This window comes from Macaca fascicularis, chromosome 2, assembly GCF_037993035.2.
Source record: "Macaca fascicularis isolate 582-1 chromosome 2, T2T-MFA8v1.1".
NCBI lineage: Eukaryota > Metazoa > Chordata > Mammalia > Primates > Cercopithecidae > Macaca > Macaca fascicularis.
In genome coordinates this window covers 34,211,967-34,227,506 of record NC_088376.1, presented here as the reverse complement: position 1 = coordinate 34,227,506, position 15,540 = coordinate 34,211,967, and the positions used below count along the sequence as shown (strand labels likewise).

Genomic DNA, 15,540 nt, shown 5'->3' with positions numbered 1-15,540 from the left:
CAGGTTTCCCTGTTGTTGTTTTTTTGTTTTAGTTTTTGTTTTTGTTTTTGTTTTTTGAGACGGAGTCTTGCTCTGTCGCCCAGGCTGGAGTGCAGTGGTGTGATCTCAGCTCACTGCAAGCTCCGCCTCCTGGGTTCCCTCCATTCTCCTGCCTCAGCCTCCCGAGTAGCTGGGACTACAGGTGCCCACCACCACGCCCAGCTAATTTTTTGTATTTTTAGTAGAGACAGGGTTTCACCGTGTTAGCCAGGATGGTCTCGATCTCCTGACCTCGTGATCCACCCTCCTCGGCCTCCCAAAGTGCTGGGATTACAGGTGTGAGCCACCATGCCTGGCCAGCTTTCTCTGTTATCTAAATCAGTTATCACTCATCCATCTGCTTTATATCTTTCTCAAGTTCACTAAAGCTCTCATCTGCTTCCATCTCCTCTTACATTCTCTTTTTTTCTGTAGGTTTATATCAGCTTTATTCCTTTTTTGTCACGTTAGTGGGGCTTCAAGCAGAGATAAATGTGTATTTTTACTCCATGATTCTAATGCTCATTTATTTAAGGAAAAAAAAAAGCACCCAGTTTAGAAAGGAATTTGGATATTAACTATTCAATCAGTGTTATTTCAATTTTTAGCAGTGGAATCTATCTTTTTCAAGACACAATCTTTTATAGAAATTCAATTTATAAAATAGATAAGAGTGAAGATAATTTTGGTTAAAACTGAGAAAAGAACAGGGTCTACATCTAATTTCTCCTAAAAATATTTTTAAACATTTCACATGGAAAAAGCAAAATAGTGCACAGAGATCCACTATAATCTTTTATTCAAGAAAGAACAGAGGAATTCACTGGAAAAGGAAAGATCTCAGTGAAGAGAGGATGGGTAGACAGCCTTCATGCCAACAACTGACTGAGAACTGTGAGTAAAGCCCTAATATGGGAGGCAGAGAAAGAGTGTTCCTCTATGATCCAGCTTTCCACTGGGGCATCATGCAATCCAGGCCACGTAAGAGCACCTTGTCCCTCCCCAGCCCTGGTGCTAACTTGGAAAAACACTGGCAGGCTGGCAAGAAAGAAAGGCTCCAGGAAGTACCCCAAGCATTTTTCCAGACCCAAACCTCAGTTTCCATGATATGATTACTATGTATTGTATGCCTATTTTAAAATATCTCATATACTCCATAAATATGTACCCACATAAAATGTTTAAGAACCATATGATCATCTATATAGATGCAGAAAAAGCATTTGAAAAAAGTCAGCATTCTATCATGATAAAACCTTCTACAAATGAGGCATAGAAGAACCCTACCTCAAAATAATAAAGGCCATATATGACACATCTACAGACAACATCATACTGACTGGGGAAAAGTTGAAAGTAATTCCCCTAAACCTGGTACAAGTTAAGAATGCCCACTTTCATTACTCCTATTCAACACAGTACTAGAAGTCCTACCTAGAGCAACCAGGCAAGAGAAAAATAAATAGCACCCAAATTGGAAAAAAGAAAGTCAAATTATTTCAGTTTGCTGATCATATGATCTTATACCTAGAAAATGCTAGACTTCTCCAAAAACTGGTAGATTAGATGAACAAATTAAGTAAAATTTCAGGATACAAAATCAACATACCAAAATCTATTGCATTTCTGTACACCAATAACAATAACACTAAAAACCAAGTCAAGAAGGCAACTCTATTTACAATAGCCACAAAAAACAAACAAACAAACAAAACAAAAAAAACCCCTAGGAATACATTTAACCAAATAAGTGAAAAATTTCTACAAGGAAAAATACAAAACACTAATGAAAGAAATCATAGATGACACAAACAAATGGAGACACATCCCATGCTCATGGATGGGTAGAATCAATATTATGAAAATGACCATACTGCCAAAAAGCAGTCCTCAAATTCAATGCAATTCCCATCAAATACCACCATCATTCTTCACAGAACTAGAAAAAGAAATCCTAAAATTCATATGAAATGAAAAAAGAGCCTGCATAGCCAAAGCAAGACTAAGCAAAAATAATAAATCTGGAGGCATCACATTAACTCACTTCAAACTATACTATAAGGCCATAGTCATCAAAACAGCATGGTACCGGTATAAAAACAGACACAAAGACCAATGGATCAGAATAGAGAACCCAGAAATAAAGCCAAATACTTATAGCTAACTGATACTCAACAAAGCAAACAAAAACATAAAGTAGGAAAAGGACATCCTATTCAACAAATGGTGCTGGGATATTGGCAAGTCACATGTAGAAGAATGAAACTGGATCCTCATCTCTCACCTTATACAAAAATCAACTCAAGATGGATCAAAGACTTAAATCTAAGACCTGAAACCATAAAGATTCTGGAAGATAACATAGGAAAAAACCCTTGTAAGACACTGGTTTAGTCAAAGACTTCGTTACCAAGAACCCTAAAGCAAATGCATCAAAAACAAAGATAAATAGATGGGACTTAATTAAGCTAAAAAGCTTCTGCACAGCAAAAGAAATAATCAGCAGATTTACAGACAACCCACAGAGTGGAAGAAAACCTTCATAATCTATACATCCAACAAAGCCCTAATACTCAGAATCTACAAAGAACTCAAACAAATCAGCAAGAAAAAAAAAAAAAACCATAAAAATTTGGGCTAAGGACATAAATAGACAATTCGCAAAAGAAGATATACAAATGGCCAACAAGCATATGAAAAAATGCTCAACATCACTAAGTATCAGGGAAATGCAAATAAAAACCATAATGTGATACCACCTCACTTCTGCAAAAAATGGCCATAATTTTAAAAATCAGAAAATAATAAATGTTGGCATGGATGCAGTGAAAAGGGAACACTTTTACTCTGTTGATGGGAATGTAAACTAGTACAACCACTACGGAAAGCAGTATGAAGATTCCTTAAAGGACTAAAAGTAGATCTTCCATTTGATCCAGCAATCCCATTACTAGGTGATCTACCTAGAGGAAAAGAAGTAATTATATGAAAAAGACACTTGCACATGCTGTTTATAGCAGCACAATTTGCAATTGCGAAAATATAGAACCAGCCCAAATGTCCATCAATCAATGAGTGGATAAAGAAAATGTGATACATATACACATGTGGTACACACACCATGGAGTACTATTCAGCCATAAAAAGAAATGAAATAATGGCATTTGCAGCAACCTGGATGGAATTGGAGACTATTATTGTAAGTGAAGTAGTTCAGGAATGGAAAACCAAACATCCTATGTTCTCACTCATGTGGGAGCTAAGCTATGAGGACACAAAGGCATAAGATTGATACATTTGGACTTTAGGGACTTGGGGAAAAGGGTGAGGGTGGTGAGGGATAAAAGACTACACGTTGGGTACAGTGTTCACTGGTTGGGTGATGGGTGCACCAAAATCTCATAAATTGCCATTAAAGAAGTTATTCATGTGGCCAAACACCAACTGTTCCCCAAAAACCTATTGGAGTAAAAAAAAATTTTTAAGAAAACCTAGAGAAAACTCTTCTGGACATTGGTCTATGCAAAGAATTCATGACTAAGACTACAAGAGCACCAGAAACGAAACCAAAAATAGACAAATGGGACTTAGTTAAACTAAAATGTTTCTGCATAGCAAAAGAAACAAAGCAACAGCATAAACAGGCAATCTGCAGAATAGGAGAAAATATTTGCAAGCTATGAATCTGGCAGTGACTAATATCCAGAATTTATGAAGAACTCGAACAACCATCATAAAAAAAAAACCAACTAACTTGAATAAAAAGAGGGCAAAGGATATGCATGAACAGACATTTTCAAAAGAAGACACAAATGGCCAAAAAACATATGAAAACATGTTCAACATCACTAATCATCAGATAAATGCAAATTAAAACCACAAGAAGATACCATCTTACACCAGTCAGAATGGCTATTACTAAAAAGACAAATAATAACAGATGTTGATGAGGATACAGAAAAAAAGGAAAGTTTTACAGTATTTTTGTAGGAATATAAATTTGTACAACCTGTATGAAAAATAGTATGGAGATTTCTCAAAGAACTATCATTCAATCTAGCAATCCCACTACTGGGTATATACCCAAAGGAAAAGATCATTATATCAAAAAGATACCTGCACTTTTATGTTTATTGCAGCACTATTCACAACAGCAAAGATATGGAACCAACCTAAGTGTCCATCAAAGGATGATTGGATAACAACAGTACACACACACACACACACACACACACACACACACACACAATGGAATACTATTCAACCACAAAAAAAGAATAAAATCTTGAATTTTGCAGCAACATAGAAAGAACCGGAGGCCATTATCTTAAGTGAAACAACTCAGAAACAGAAAGTGAAATACCAATGTTCTCACTTATAAGTAGGAGCTAAATAATGTGTACATATGGATATAGAGTGTGGAATAATGGATGTTGGAGACTCAGAAGAGTGGGAAGTTGGGAGAGAGGTGAGGGATAAAAAATTACTTAATGGGTATAATGTACCATATTCAGGTGATGATTACACCAAAAGCCCAGACTTTACCACTGTGCAATATATCCATGTAAGAAAACTGCACTGCACCCCTTTACTTTATAGAAATTATGACAATAATATATATTTTTGAGATAGGGTCTCACTCTGGCACCCAGGCCGAAGTACAGTGGTATAATTACAACTCACTGCAGCCTAAATCTCTTGGGCTCAAGGAATCTCCTAGTCTCAGCATCCCACGGAGTTAGGACTCCAGGTGCAGGCTATCATGCCTGGCTGAATTTTTAAAAATTTGTTTAGAGACAGGGTCTTGCTATGTTGCCCAGACTGGTCTCAAACTCCTAGCCTCAAGTGATCCTCCCATCTCAGCCTCCCAAAACATTGGGATTACAGGTGTTAGCCCCCACCTTCGACCATAAATATTTTAAAATATTTTTTAAGAGCCTCTTCTGCACCAGACACAGTGTTAGACCCTGGAAAAACAGAGATGAGCAGTACAGACATAGCTTCTGTTCTCATGCTGCTTAGTATCCCCAACCCCTCATCCTGGAGGTCTCCAAGGAGCCTAGCTTGAAAATTAGTCATCTGATCTGAGGTCCAGAGAGGAAAAAGCCTTCCTGGTCTTAAGTCATGCTTGAATGTTAAATGTACTTGTTAAATGTTAAATGTATCAAATAAGTGTATTTGATATACAATTAAACAGATCACAGGGTGATGGTCAGGTGAGAAAATCAAAGACCTGTGTTATGACTGAGGCTTCCCATATGGAGATGTGGAATAAGCCAGAAAAAGGCTATAAATTGTGCATAAAGCTCCTAATAAAATAGTGAATGTTTGCCCACCTGAAAACTTAACTGTTTATTTTTACCCTGCCATTCCCTTTGAATAGATTGCTTTTGGTTTACCGTTTAAATATTTTAAATAAAAACTTGTAATCAAATTTAGAAGAAAAAAATATCTCAGCCCTTTTCATCTAGTAAGAATACTCTGCGTCACAGTTTATCATCTAGTGCTAGAGTGTATCACAGTTAAACTTTTCAGATTAAAAAAAAAAAGAAAAAACTAACAAATAGGGCTTTATCCATGAAGCACAAGCAATCTTATTTATTGGGACTGACAATGCTAAACGAGTTTTAGTTTTGTTTTTCAGACCAAATCTCTTCAAATAACTGACTGACCTTCGGAGTGATGGCCCTCCCAGCTTAACTGAATGTACTCTGCTTCTACAGGACAAGTTAGGTAGGGAGATTCCTTTTTCCAGAAACTGCAAAAACTTGTTATTATGCACTGCTATGCTGCCATTTGATCACAAGGGACGACTGGATTTCAATTATTTCATCCTTGGAGACTAAGAGTTACTTACAATAATAATAAGCCATTTTTCTTCGAGTTTCCTGGCCCTTGGGTCAGACATTCAACTTCTGTTGGCCTCAGTTTCTTCATCTGTTATACTAGGATATCAGACTTAAACACCTGTAAGATTTCTTCGAAGTTATTTCAAGATAATCAGTAGCTGCCCATGTATTTTGAAGTCTAAAGGAACTTACTCACCTAGAGAAGTGCAACCCAGGACATTTTCCAAACACCTGGCCAACGCTTCAATATCGCTGTCCTGTCAAAATAAGGGAGAAAGATTTATTTTCCCTGTATGGCAGAAGGATACTTAATAACATGGAAAAATGTTCTTACTCCATTTAAGAAAAAAAAAAAAATCTTGTTCCAAAATTATTTCAGTACAATCTTATTTTTAAAAAGAAAAATATCTTTGTGTATATCTACATCACTCTCTCCATAACAATCTTTAGATTAAAAAAATTTTTTTATTATACTTTAAGTTCCAGGGTACGTGTGCACAACGTGCAGGTTTGTTACATATGTATACATGTTCCATGTTGGTGTGCTGCACCCATTAACTTGTCAACAATCTCTAGATTTATTGCTCTGTCTCTCATGGCAAAAACATACACAAAAAATGTTAGCAGTGGTTTTGACTAAAAGGTTAAATTATGAGTGATCTTTATTGTCTCCTTTGTGTGCTTATGTCTTTTCCAAATTATCTATAATAAATACATATTAATTCTATAAATATAGTAAATGCTATCAGAATAAAAGAAATATTTTATTCAATTTACAATTTAGTCAATACAGCAGAAATCTGACACATTTTTTCCTTGGAGAACAACTAGCTCTTCTTTGGAAATGTATGGTCTTCAAGGAGTGCTAAATCTAAGAATATCACTCGTCATTTACCTTAACCCTCAATAAGAGTCAGACATCCCCCATAAGGGTTGGGGAAATTTCAGAACTGTATTTGATTAAAAATATTGTCTTTAATACAAAATAAATCTGTCCTTCACCCAGCAGGCTTGAAATAACCCAAAACAGCATCCTAATGATCTGGGAAAAGTGTTAATTATTTTCAGGTTTGTGGTTATACTAAGGAAAATTAAGAATTTATGGCTGGGCACGGTGGCTCACACCTGTAATCCCAGCACTTTGGGAGTCCAAGGTAGGCAGATTACCTGAAGTCAGGAGTTCAAGACCAGACTGGCCAATATGGTGAAACTCTGTCCCTACTAAAAATACAAAAATTCGCTGCTCATGGCAAAGATTCAGTCAAAGAAAACATCTTTCAGGAGCGTATGATGGCCCGTGTGACTGAGAATCATGCTGCTGATTGGAACTTTTGCATTTCTTCACTGTTTCATAATTTAAATTGAAATTTACTGGAGCTAAATGGCCTGAGAGAGTAACTACATCTTGCTAGATGCCAAATCACAGTGTCACCAGCCTTCAGTAATCTCAGCCAAATGTTGGGAAGCCAGATTTTCAAATGCTGTGAAAAGAATGGCTTCTTTGTTGATGAACTTAAAAGTTCTTTAAGTCTCCTTCCCCCATAGCCATAAACCCCTCCATTATAAGAATATGCCTTAGAGGCACGAGGAACATCTTGTAAAATTCAATTCTGAAAAACTGTCCCATAGATTCAGATTTAGTCCAATGCCCACATTTTTTTCAGAAACCTATGCAGTCATTTCACTAATGGATTGGACATTGCTTTTATGGTAGCTGTTCTCAAAAGGTACAGTCAGATCCGTGAAGTACATGATAACTATCAATGCCTACCTAGCAGCCACACAAAAAAAACTATATCTGAAGGAATCTCCCTTTTAAGACAATGTCAATATATAAATATTGAAAATAATGTTTTCTCTAACAATTCCCATTTATTTTTCATCTGGAAAATATACAAAACTATCAAAGACAATAAATACCCTAAATCCCACTGCTATTAATACACACACACACACATAAACATATATAGTCGGTCTTTTCTATATACATCTATCTCTTAGATATTTCAGATCATACTATATATGTATGCTATATGCATGCCTATCTTTTAGATATTTGAGATTATACTACATATGTATGGCATATGTGTCTATACATAAGATACACATAAAACAGTACAAGGTACTATTGTACAGTATTGTTTGGAATATTAAATTTATTAAATTAAAGGGGGTTAGTATTGATATAAAAAAAAGTTTATGTTTTTAGAACAGACATTTCAGTCACTGCATTCTCAGGTATTCCAAGCCAAATATGATGACATCAATAGATTGCATTTTAAAAACATTGTTTGGTTTTTCTGTTTCCAAACAGAAAATGTACAATATTGTTTGAACTTTTATCCGATGCTCTTAAAAATTCTTCAGAAGCATAATTTTAATGGCTGGACCACTGCACCCTAAAGGTATATTATATGTATTTATCCATAGCCTTATCATTGGACATCTAGATTGCTTTCATTTTATTTTGTTGTAAATAATACTGCAATGTTGATCATTACACATACATCTTTGTTTCATGTTTATTGTTATTTCTTTAGGTTGGCCAATCAGAAATAGAATTATTGGGTCAAGGAATATGACAATTTAGAAACCTTCCTCTTTCTCTGTTCTTACTCTTTTCTCTACATTCATACACATCCCAACAAGTACATTTTCTCCACAAGGAGCTAATATATGCCTTCATATTTATTTTCATCCTCCTATCTATTAAAATATGCTCTCTGTCAAGAATAGATATGACAGATCCATTAAAGTCAAAATGCTTGATAAAGTTCATGTGTTATCTCTCTCAGGATATTTGTGTTTCATAAGGCATATAACCTCATATCAGAGGAGTTAATTTCTAACAGCAAAAGTTTAGGCAGCAGCAAGTAGGCAATCTCAAAGGAGGAAGTCGGATGGGGTCTTCACAGGATTGTACAAATCACACCACGTAGATCTTCATTTAGTTATCAGGCAGTTGTTTGACAAAATAATCCAGATTATCGCCTCACCTTAGAGCTAGTCATAATGAAAGATACCATTCACAAGAAAAAAACTGTGTCACTTCATTATCCAGTTGTATTTCATTCAGGAAACATTTATTAAATTAAAGAGGGTTGGTACTGATATAAAAAAAAGTTTATGTTTTTAGAACAGACATTTCAGTCACCGCATTCTTATGTATTCCAAGCCAAATATGATGACATCAATAGGTTGTATTTTAAAAATATTGTTTGGTTTTTCTGTTTTCAAAATAAAACCCTGTTTCTAACAACAACAACAACAACAACAACAACAAAACCAATTGTGTGTCAAATGTATACAAAGACAAGGAAGAGAGATGAAGCCTAAGCCTACCATTTGGGGAAAAATAATCATTTTCTGACACAGTTTGTTTCTCAAGCTATTGCTGACAATCACTTATCCAAGAGACTCTGGTCGTGGTGTATTGTCCAAGCTGCAGCCAACTCCAGTGAAAAAGGTGCAGAAAGGTAGGAAAGAGGTTTTGCCACACCTATTAGGGAACAAACCAATAAAAACCTACTCATGGGAGAAGCCTAGTTCTAAAAGGTTTATTTTTCCCAAGTCTAAGAACAGTTAGCCTTTATGTGGATAAAGATTCTGAGAAAGGAGCCAGAGGAAGGCAAGGCTTAAAGAGATAAGATGCCATATTCTTCCCTCCTCCACTATCCACAGTGAACTTGCTCTTGCTAAATGAGTTAAAGGGAAAAACAAATTTACATTGACTAAAAATAATAAATAAATGATTTGGTTAAGAAAAATATTGAGTAAATTTGAAACGTAAAGAGTTGGAGATGATAAACCAAAGACAGAGGGTTCTGTTTGAAAGTTAGGTAAGTGAAAACCATTTACACAGTTTTCATTGGAGCTGAATGGATAACTAAGTGAATGATATGTATAAAATGATAACTATATTTAATATTATCTATATTATTTGGTAACAAATTAATTGTGACTGTATGAATGAATGAATGAAAGCTACCTAGCTGCCACAAGAACTTAGTTTGGGATAGAGTTCAGTTTGAGCACCAGCAGTCCCTTGGAGATGGCATATCTATCTTTAGATGATCTTGAGAGTCTCCCAAAAGGTTATTCTTTTGCTCACGGCTCCTTCACCTTGAAGGTGTGAAAACTCAGCCATCTGTCTACATCTAGCACCCTCAGCACTCTCCTGGCTGGTAGGCTATACTGACTCCCGAAGGCATATCTAGAGAAGGCGTGGTGCATATCCACACACGCATAGACAGGTTCAGAGCTACAGAAGTGTTTTCTGTTTCCAGCGGCTGAAAGCTGCTCTGAGTGAGTGAGAATGGATGCATGCCTGCTTTCATGCTGTGCTGCCAGCCCCGACACCATGTCCTCCATCTGCCAAACAATCCCAAGCAGGCATAGACCTATAAATGTACGTACAGAGTAGAGTATGCATAACCTTCTATCACAGCCCCCGCTATGGAGAAGTGCTCAGCAAGCTTCATCTTGCTCAGGCCTCAGGCACGTCCTCACTCAACCTTATGTCAATAGACGCGAAGGCGTAGAGGGGCTGATTTCTTTCACCTCTTGGTCACCTCTCCTCTCAGAGTCATCCCACAGAGATGTAAATCCCACCAAATCATGCAAAACCCTCTTCCCTCCTCACCCAGAGTCACTCTGGACCTATGTTTTTTGGTTTTTTGTTTTTTTCCTGAAAGACTTCATTTGAGTATACTCACACCTTCTTGAAGCTGTGGCCATGCACTGGCCACAAGCAGCCAGGAAGTGGCCTCAATGCAGGCTGAGGACCTATAGAGCTCATCTATGTACATGAATATTGCAACTCTGTTGTAGTTTTTTTGTAGTTTTTCTTCTTTTGATGTCATTATTAACGATGCATTATTTTTATTGAGACAAAATTTGCACATGATTAAATGCAAGATCTTAAGGGTACAATTCTGTGTTTTCAAAAATGTATACACTTGTGTATACAACACCTGAAGCAAGGTAAAGAATATTTCTGTCATCCCCAACAGTTTCCTCCTTCCAGCCAATCCCCATTCTCCACAGGCACTGTTCTGATTTCTATCACCACAGACTCATCGTAAGAGTGTTTATGTTACCCTTCACTGCACTGGCCTTTGACTGAAGTAAAATTCACCCTCCTTACAAGTTCTTCATGCATAGCTGTAACTGGTCTGACTTTTCCAACCTCATATGATCTTTTTGCTCACTATGCAGTTTCTGGAACGTGCCCAGTGTTTTCACGACCTGTAGCTCTCCCACACTCTCTGTTCCCTCTCGGTGAAGCACTCTTCTCCCAATTCCCCTTTGTCCCGTCGAGGACTGGCTCCTTTCCATCCTCCAGGTCATGGCTGAAAAGTCATCTTCTAGAAACTCTCCTTGACTTCCGTTACTAGTAGGTCTTCCCTTAACCAAATGCCCATTCCTTTATCACTTCAGCTTCTTCATTTTCTAGTTGCTCTTACTTCTTTGTGTCCTGGCTAATAGGCTACCTATACCAATAGACTGTACACTGCATCCATTCATTCATGTATTCCACAGTATCTACTAAGTATTTGTTCTATGATAAACACTGTTCAAGGTGCTGGGAATATAGCAGAGAAAAAAAAATAGAATATCTGCTCTACTGGCTTTCATTCTAGTAGAGTGAGACAGGCCATAAATGAATAAGCAAGAAAATAGTGGCAACTCAGTTGGCAATAAAGACTATGGAAGAAAATAAAGTAGGGGAGGAAAGAGGGGATTCTCAGTCCCGTGAATGCTATTTCATACAAGGTGGTCAGAGTCCTCCCTGATAAGATGACATATAAACAGAGACTTGAAGACAGGGAGGGAGCAAATCATTTGTGTATCTAGCAGGAAGAGAATTCAAGGCTTCCAAAGGCAGGGACATGCTTGGTGTGTTCCAGAACCTGGAAAGAAGCCACAGAGGTGGAGTGAGTGAGGGCAGTTCTTGTATTGAGGGAAGAGAGGGCTTAGTGAGGTGATGATGATGAAGTACTGAAAAGCCTTTATTTGCTTTGAATGAGATGGGAGGGTTAGTAGGAGACCAGTTAGAAGCTATGACAAGGAGGTGATGATGGCTTTGGCAGTAGGAATGCAGGTAGTAAGTAGAGGTCAAATTCCAAGTATACTTTAAAGGTCAAGCCAACAGGTTTTGCTTATGGATTCGATATGAATGTGAGTGAAAGGATGTCAGTCAAGGTTGGCTCAGGAGAAGCTAATTTGGACTGAGGGTAGAGTATATGAGGGGCTTAACTTTAGTACATGCTTATTTCAGGATGTCCATTAGAGACTCCTAACCCTACTCCCAGGCAAGACTGGATATGTGAATCTAGAGTTCTTTTGTACACGCTTATTTCAGACTGGATATGTGAATCTAGAGTTCTGTCAAAACAGAACTGAAGAATGGTAGACACACATTTGGGAGCTGTCAATCAATAAATACTATGTAAATATGTAAGGCTGAGTGAGATCCCATGAAGGTGGAACTATGTCTATTGTGTTCATTACCGTATACCCAGTGCTTAGACCATTCACATATGTGATGCATAAATGAATGACCCAGAAAGTAACTCATCTATGTTGTGTGTGTGTGTGTGTTTTCTTTTTTTTTTGAGACGGAGTCTCGCTCTGTCACCCAGGCTGGAGTGCAGTGGCCGGATCTCAGCTCACTGCAAGCTCCGCCTCCCAGGTTTACCACATTCTCCTGCCTTAGCCTCCCGAGTAGCTGGGACTACAGGCGCCTGCCACCTCGCCCTGCTAGATTTTTTTTTGTATTTTTTAGTAGAGACGGGGTTTCACTGTGTTCGCCAGGATGGTCTTGATCTCCTGACCTCGTGATCCGCCCGTCTCGGCCTCCCAAAGTGCTGGGATTACAGGCTTGAGCCACCACGCCTGGCCCTGTGTTGTGTTTTTAAAGGTGTTTTTTTAAGACAGGGTCTTATCTGTTGCCCAGGCTGGAGTACAGTGGCTTAATCATGGCTCACTGTAGCCTCGACCTCTTGGGCTCAAGTGATGTTCCAGCCTCAGACACCCAAGTAGCTTGGTGCCACCATGCCACCATGCCCAGCTATTTTTAATTTTTTTTGTAGAGATTAGGTCTCACTATGTTGCCCAGGCTGCTCTCAAACACCTGAGCTCAAGCAATCCTCCCACCTCAGCCTCCCAAAGTGCTAGGATTACAGGAGTTAGCCAGTGTACCCAGCCCCACCTATTTTTTTTTTTCCTGCAAGTTACATTTCTAAACTATTATCTACTCTCCCACAAATGATGTCCAGAACAGCCCTGAAAAATATTACTAAGTTACTGAAACCAAAACACCAAGGTGACCTTATCCATCTTCTTCACACTCAGATGTACCTTTCACATCTCAGCTTGATCTCATTAGAAGCCAAGTCCTTGCTTATATGCATTCATAATTCATAGGAAGGCAGAAGATGCCGTTTAGCATAAAGCCATAGGACAGAGCTGATGGCACCTTTGTGAGGGCTTCCCTGAAATCAGGAAGCTGATATCACAACTCCCATCTCACTGCTGATGGTGGCCTTCTGCCTTAAAGTATGTGCAGTGATAGGAACACAGAGCCACATCTGCAAAACTCAAACTGCCAACAAGCCCCCAAAGCTCCCATACGACTAAAAGCCTCTTTCACTGAATTCCGAATTGCTGAAACGTGACTGTCAATGTGTCCACATTTCACTGCTAATGCCTTGTTTACTCTGCATTATTAAAACCTTCTAACTGCAGCTGTCTCTTATTAATGCCCAGGTTCTCGGCAAGTCAATGCCTGTGGGGTTGCTTTAGGGTTTCAAAGACGTTCTTAGGTATCCAATGACAGAACTCTTAAGACATTTAGAATTACAGCTTAGAAATGTAAAGGATAAAGAGACGAAAAAAGGAAGTGGGGCTGATAGAATGGCAACATAACACCTACCCAAAACAGGGCAATGGATTTTCCAGGAACTGGTGAGGCCTGTACTCCATCTGCAACAATCCATTTCTAGAATTCCCCCACAGTGAAAGAAAAGCTCCCTCTAATCAATCCTTCCACTTGCTCTTTATTAACTACTTAATCTCTTTCCACTCTATACATGCGATAGCCTAGAGAAGAAAGTCCTGCAATTTAGCGGAGGTTTATTGCCACAAAAAGACAAAAGAATTTTTCAGTCCAAAAGATAGTCATTGTGATACACAGTTCTTTATTGCAGATTTCTATTTTTAACTCTAGTTCTAGCTTTATTTTTATTTAAATCCCACAGAGTAAGTGAAAAATGTAGCCCTGTGATTTAAATATGATTTTAAATCATCAGCTCATAGTCCATTTTCACACACTTTGGAGCTGTCACGTAGGTCCCAAGCATCTCCTTTTCTTCTCCTTTACCAACTTCTACATTAAGTTCTATACTTACGCCAAATTCCTAATGTTGGTACAATGAATATTTGCTGGTTTAAACCCCAGCTCTGTCATTGGATGGGGTAACTTAGGTCAAATTAGTTATTCTGTCTGTTTCATAGTCTTCTCATTTGTAAATGGGTGAGAGATGTTAATTCCATTAAGTGCTGTGAGTATGAATGGGATAAGGCATGTAAAGGACTTGGCACAATACCTGGATGCTGCAAAGCAGCTCTCTCTTATTATGACTGGTGTTTTCCCAGGGATGACATAGGCCCCTGTGCCTCCAGATTACCAGGTTATGTAGGAACAATGCACCCCCAACAATGGCCCCCATGTGTCACAACCCTTTCCTCCCTCCCAGGTTGGACACCATTAAATGGTATTTACTCTCCCTGTCTAGGTGAATGAAATATTCAGAAAATTAAATTTCTGATCACAAAACAGTTGGATGGGACTTGTATTGTTCTGTTTGCCAACACTGTTGGCAAATTTTTTGTAGGCTTTCTGTGTACCATGTGGTCAGGGCACCTCAGCTCTGATGATAGCTAGGAAAATAGGGGTTAATGTAGGGTAGTGGAGGGAGAAGATTGTTGGAGAGAAAAGCACTACAGGGTCCATCACAACTAGTCTTATCAGCTGTGTCTCACCACTCTCACCCCAAAGTTCCAGGAGCAGCACAGCAGAGCACAGGGCATCTCACAGTGAAGGTCACTGTCCCTTTATTTGCCCATTGACCTGTGGACCTCTGAGCAGCCACCAACAAGGGAGACCGTGGGGCTGGTGACCTTATCATCTTCACACTGAAGGGAACACTCAGATGCTTTGCATTCCTGCTCAGTTTTGCTTTGCCCTTTATTCACCCTACTGCCTTTCTCCTTTTTCTCCATGCTTTGGTATTGGGGTGAGAAATGTAGGTGCGATCCTAAACCCTATAATGGACCTAATTTTAAAGACTTAATGTCTAAGGTCTCCTACAAAGCCCGCAAACTCACACATGTACCCCCTGAACCTAAAATAAAGGTCAGAAGAAAGAAAAAAGAACAGTATATCAAATTGTTAAGAGAAGTAAGTGACACAATTAAAAAAAAAAAAAAAGCCCACTGTGCTGTATCCCACAGCAAGGTTTGGCTGGTCCCAATATGACCAGCAGTGAGCTGTGCTGTGTCCGGACAAGAAATGGGAGAGAGACAAGTGGGAAGAATCATGATGGAAACGAAGGCTGGGATGGGGGTAGGGATGGAAATTGTCACCTCAAAGTCTCTCCTTTGAGCAACA

The 15,540-nt window shown here is 38.5% G+C and overlaps 1 protein-coding gene across 35 annotated transcripts in view; it reads right to left on the bottom strand.

Annotated features, from left to right (window-relative positions):
• NEK11 (NIMA related kinase 11) overlaps window positions 1–15,540 on the bottom strand; it is a 316,552-nt gene that overhangs the window by 98,325 nt on the left and 202,687 nt on the right. For all 35 annotated transcript variants that reach the window (XR_012430687.1, XR_012430688.1, XR_012430689.1 and 32 more), the window contains one exon: window positions 6,064–6,124. Coding sequence is in view for 32 of the 35 variants with exons in the window: in XM_074031046.1 (XP_073887147.1) it covers window positions 6,064–6,124 (61 nt within the window). In the remaining 3 variants the exon portion in view is untranslated. The remainder of the gene's footprint in view (window positions 1–6,063; window positions 6,125–15,540) is intronic.